Genomic DNA, 6,000 nt, shown 5'->3' on the forward strand with positions numbered 1-6,000 from the left:
GACTATGAAACCATTGTCGATTGTCGTAAAAACCCATCTGGTTACCTGATGCCCTTACCTGGTCTGACCTTCACCTTGTTGCATACACACAACAATGCTGTTGACTCTTAACTGCCCTCAGAAGTGGCAGAGCAAGCTACTCAGTTCAAGGGTAAATTGGGGTGGGCAATAAATGCTGGTCTCGGCAGTGATGTGCACATCACATAAACCACAAATAATAAAATATAAGCATGTCATGATCAGATTGCTCTGCCTCGCTTTATCCAATTTTGCTCATTTTTAAAATCAAAACTGCAAGCATCTTATGTAAATAGTTCAGAGCATTTCATTTCTGAACTGTGCTATTCTCCTAAAATAGTCTCATAGTTAATTTTCTGAGTGTCATCATTACCAAACCCACTTATAGTATTATTAAAATGCATGTCTAATTAGTTTTCAAGATTATCAGTTAGTCTTCTGTTGATTACATCTGACATAATATTGATATTCCTCTTGGCATCGTTGTTGTTTGTAGTGGCAGGGAACAGGTGGAACACTAGCTGCTGATGCTAGCCATATTGTGGAGAAGATTACAGTGAGCTATCACATTGCGTTTTAAGTGAAGAGATTAGAAGATCTCTGATAGTTGGGAATACATTTATCTACTCCTACAGTAAGTGTTTGATATTGAATGCCTTTGAGCAGATGGTACACAATTACCAATGGTTGTCTTACTTCACAATACTGGCTCGAATGTGACACTCCTTTGATTATGCCACTCATCGTGGCTACTGTGTTTGTGTGTAACATCCTTCTACAGCTATAAATCAATTCTTGGAAGATGAGGTTAATTCACTCAATGAAATGATCAAGAATTGTATACCAGAGTTGTGCTATGATCGACCTGCGTTTCATTAATGGTTGGCATTGCACAAAATGAAAAATGATTAAATACTCTAAAGCTAATATCACTCTTCTCCCAATGCGCACACCAACGAAGCATGGTCAAATTAAATACAATTTCTTGAAATTATTTGGAATTGAATACCAAACCTTGGGAGTCACATTTATTGCAATTTATACCACCATGCAGCATAAAATCAACACTGCACTCAACAGCTAAATGAATCGTTAAGTATACTTACACACCTATACTGTTCTGGTGGTAAATATGCATTTAATCACTATTTTTCTGTTTCTTTCTCAATTAATTCATACATAGTTTTCCAAAATACAACTGGTTGACGCGAGGACGCAAATTTCTGCTGCAGGAAGTCACTGAAACAATTTGCCAAAATTGAAATGAATGCAGATGACAACACAACATTCATCCAAAAACAAGTTTTAGAATGCGTGATCCTTCCTTCAGTGATGGTCTATCACGTTTTCTCCTCTCTCTGCAGCCCCTCTACGGAAATAGGTGTTGTAACACAATAAATAGCGCAAACGGGAACAATAGGCTTCAAGGAACATTGCGAGTTTAAAGCGTGGGCAAGATGCTGCGATTGAGCTCAGTATGGGAAAATAGCAGGTCAACCTTGCCTCAGTTCGTAGCATTTTCGCTTTCAATTACTGGATTTCGACTTCATGTAGTCTCCAGGGCTCAAGGACAAAAATCAAGGCTGGCGCTCCATTGCAGTACTCAGAGGGTCTGTACTGTTAGAGGTGCTGTCTTTCGGATGAAACTTTAAACCAAAGCAACCTTCGGTTACTTGAGTGGAAGCCTGGTCTCCTGACCAATATTTATCCCTCAATTTACATCACATATGCAGATTATCTGGTCATTCTTGCACTACTATTGGTCGGGATTTGCTGTGCGTAATTTGGTTGATGCGCGTCCGACAGTGCACGGTTCTTCATTGGCTTACGTACTTTATCGCGTCTGGTGGTTCTCAAAATGATTTTATGAACACAATTATTTTTCATTTAATTTTGGGGATATGAATGAGCAGAGATTTAAAAGTCCAGTACGGACATCATTAAAAGCGAGCGTACTGCTTTAAAAACAACAGTGAACACTTTGAAAATGTGATCACTATCTCAAAAGGCCTGATATACTAACAGTGGATGGCGCGTTAAAGCTTTATAGAGCTCAGGTGAGTCGCCGTGTGGAGAATTACATTCAGTTGAGGGCACCACACTTCAGGAGGCATATGTTGGTTTTGGAGTGGGCTCACTGCAGATTCACGAGTATGATGCCGAGTCTAAAGCAGTTATCAATACCGACTGTGTCAATAAATTTACTATTCACTTGTAAAGAAAATATTAAGGGATGGTCTAAATGAAGTGCTTAAGACAGCTAGTGGCTTTTAAAGTTTAGAGAGAAGTTATTTCTCTGGCACGAGAATCAAGCAGAAAGGGCATAACCTGACAAAGTAGAGCCAGAGAATTGAAGTGATGCCAGTGTGCAGTCGCTCACACAAAGTAGGAATCAAGACTGGATCACTGAAAAGCTGATGTGGATTCTAAACTTAAATTGCCAATGCTAAAATTGGTATATTTTTATAGTACAAAAGACTTGAGGGCAATGGAAGCAAGGCAGCTAATTGAAGTTAAGATATCCAACTGAAATGTTCTAATTGAAGTAATGTACAGGTTCAAGATGCTGAACGGTTTTCACTGGTCCCCACGTTCATCGCATTTTTTCTGACAATCGTATCCACAATACTATGCTTATTTTAGTACTCTGAATGTTTTCTTTCTTCTAAATGTCATGCATGTATCCATTACACATTCCTCTTCCCAAATTCAGAGCAACTGCATCACCACCTCAAGTAATTCTCATGCAGAGTTTTAAGAGTTGCAAAACATTTTGATTATTTCAGTCTCTTTGCTATGGCAACCTACGATAATGGAATCCCGGAGGGTTCTGGCCTGATAATTAACTCAGCTATTCCTTTCTCTTCAAAGTCTCACTTTTGTGCAATGACCCTTAGCATTTCACCCAGAATTCTCAGTTTAGAACTGGATGGAACCTTGATCAAGTGTCATTACTTTGAACTGAAATAGAAAAACAAATTTAGATTTGGGATATAAACCATATCCGATATCCCTCTGCCATCAACTAGGACATGCCAGAACCTGGAATGACAATACTTCAGAAGATATCAGAGTCATTAAAGCAAATGGTCATTGGGAATAGCGAATTCGTGTCTGGACACCAAAAACAAATGCAAATGTTTTAGGCATTAAGGTCAGCTCACCTCACTATTTATGGTATTTTTGCAGTTGACATTTCGTAGCATTTCTTCATCTCCACTCATGACGTTATTCTTGGAGCTGGATGACCGATACTTGTTAGAAAATATGGCGTCTCTCTTGGCTGTGCCTGAAGATGAGCACGAGTCATAGCGAAAACTTTGGGAAAGTGGATCGCCCCCAAATACTTCAACATAGTTCGGAACTATTTCAAGATTTCTGCTAGCTTTTTGAACTCCATTCATGGAATTTCGTCCGTTGAGGCAACAGCAAGTATTTCGAAAACCATTTTGTGCACCAAATATGTTCCTGTTATTTTTAAGCTTAAGGGCGAGAATAATTAAAACGACGAGGAAAATTGAAGAGGTTATCCCTAACGATATAACTAAGAAAAAACTGATGTCACTAACAGAACCAGAATCCTCAGACAGAATGCTCACGTCAGAAAGCATTTCCGTATCACCCTCTGTCAGTGATAAGATGATTGTCATTGTGGCTGAAAGCGGAGGTGAACCGTTGTCTTTTGCAGCAATAACCAACCTTTGCCTGGTGGCATCTTTGCTCATAATGCCTCGGGTGGTCCAGATTTCACCTGTATCTGGTGACATGGTAAAAAGTCCCGGTTCAGTAGCCTGACGAATCTCGTAAGTGAGGCGTGCGTTTTGACCAGAGTCGACATCTGTGGCCGACACCTTGGCAACTAGATAGCCTGGTTCTGCAAATCGAGATACAATCTCTGTTACTGTAGATCCATATTCGGGCAATGGATGTACGATAACAGGAGCATTATCATTCTGGTCAAGAATTACCAACTCTACTGTGACGGTGCTGGATAGTGACGGGACTCCAGAGTCCGTAACCTGAACTTCAAACTGAAAACTTTTGAGTCTTTCATAGTCAAACGACCTTTGAGAAATTATAGTTCCCTTTTCTGATTGCATATGGACGTAACTAAATACTGACTGATCCTGTACTTGCGTCGGTTGTATGGAATAGTTTAGTCGAGAGTTCTGGTTTAAATCTGGATCAAAAGCGGTCACTGAAAATATAGACGTTCCAATAACATTGTTCTCCATCACATAGGCTGTATATAAAGGTCGCGAAAAGCGTGGCGTGTTGTCATTTATATCCGAAACCTCCACCAGGATCACTTTCTGTGAGGTGAGAGGAGGAGATCCTGAATCACTGCACAGAACTGTGACTTCATATCTGGAGACATTTTCCCGATCAAGTCCCTGTTTTGTACGCAATGTTAAGTACTTCTTGGATGATGAATCCAGTTGAAAGGGAACGTTTTCTGCGGTTTTACATTTTACCTGCCCATTTTCTCCTGAATCTTTGTCTGTTGCACTGATTAGAGCTACAACTGTCCCGGGCACGGCATCTTCGGTAACTGGACTGAACAACGTAGAAACAGTCACCTCTGGGGCGTTATCATTGATATCCACAATATGAAGCAGCACATGACAATAAGCAGGGACTGCATAAGGTCCCTTGTCCATTGCTTGCACATTAAGCTCGAAACGCTTGTTCTCCTCATAGTTTAAATTGCCCCTGATTCTGATTTCACCAGTTTTAGAATCCAGACTGAACAACTCACGGACTCTACCGGAGGCATGGTTACTAAAAGAGTACAGAATCTCCCCATTTGGACCGGCATCCAAATCAGTGGCATTTATCTTTATTACCAATGCTCCTTTGGGTGCGCTTTCTGAAAGACTGATGTTGTAAACCGACTGCGAGAAGACAGGAGTGTTATCATTTGCATCTTTTACACTGATTATTATCTCGGCACTTCCGGATCGTTCCGGGACCCCTCCGTCTTTGGCGATCAACACTAACCTGTGACTGGATATCTTTTCTCTGTCAAGTGACATTTTTAGCACTAACACAGGCATGTCGTCATTCCCATTTCGACTCTCAACATTTAAAGTGAAGTACTGGTTGGCATCCAGCTGATACGACTGGAGGGAGTTGGTTCCTACGTCTGGGTCGTTGGCACGCTGAAGGGCGTAGCGAGTTCCCGGTGAGGCCCCTTCGAAAATTTCAATGCGGAATTGTTTTTTTGGAAAAATCGGTGCGTTATCATTTACATCGAGAATTTCCACTTCAACATCGTAGAGGCTGAAAGGCTTTTCGATCACAGTTTCCAAAGATACAGGACACGTTTCACTCGACCCACACAGCTGTTCTCTATCTATATATTCCTTCACAGATAAAATACCATTGTTCAAATTTAGGTCGAAATACTGTTTCCTGGGCCCGGGAACGATCCGAAAACTGCGAGCCGCGAGCTCCTTCACATTTAAACCCAAATCATCTGCGATATTCCCAACAAAGGCGCCCAGTTGCAGCTCTTCCGGAATCGAATAGCGAATCTGACAAGAAATCAGATCCCACAAGCAGAATGCACAGTGCAACAGTGACCATTTTAACAGCCAGTGTCGTTGATAATATCTCATTTCCAGCACAAAGCATCCCAATGATCTCAGCGCCATGGACAATTCATTCGAATAAATATATGATCCCTGATCGAAGTAGTAGATTTCACCCAAACACTTGTGCGGTCTAAAATCTTGACATTATTTCTTTGTCGATCTCCTTATTGATGCGAATCATCAGCACTGATTTAAAGCGCAACAGCTCTTAAAAAGCAGCCGCGGCCCCAGCTTTCACAATGAACCGTGGCGACAACTGCGCAATGGTGCTTGGGAAGGGAAGGGGGCCGCCTCGATCACTGGGCACTTTGCAGCTTTTCATTGGTGGATGGAAAAATGGTCACAGGCATCCAATCAGGTTTTTGAGCATTCCTTAAAGCTAGGA

General features: G+C 41.3%; 1 protein-coding gene across 1 annotated transcript in view; it reads right to left on the reverse strand.

Annotated features, from left to right (window-relative positions):
* Positions 1 to 5,639, reverse strand: part of LOC144505587 (uncharacterized) — a 285,648-nt gene extending 280,009 nt beyond the window's left edge. Inside the window, exon 1 of the mRNA XM_078231707.1 lies at positions 3,183 to 5,639. Within this exon, the coding sequence (XP_078087833.1) occupies positions 3,183 to 5,639 (2,457 nt within the window). The remainder of the gene's footprint in view (positions 1 to 3,182) is intronic.
* Positions 5,640 to 6,000: the final 361 nt, after the last annotated feature.

The sequence above is a fragment of the Mustelus asterias genome, chromosome 16, assembly GCF_964213995.1.
Source record: "Mustelus asterias chromosome 16, sMusAst1.hap1.1, whole genome shotgun sequence".
Taxonomy (NCBI): Eukaryota; Metazoa; Chordata; class Chondrichthyes; order Carcharhiniformes; family Triakidae; genus Mustelus; species Mustelus asterias.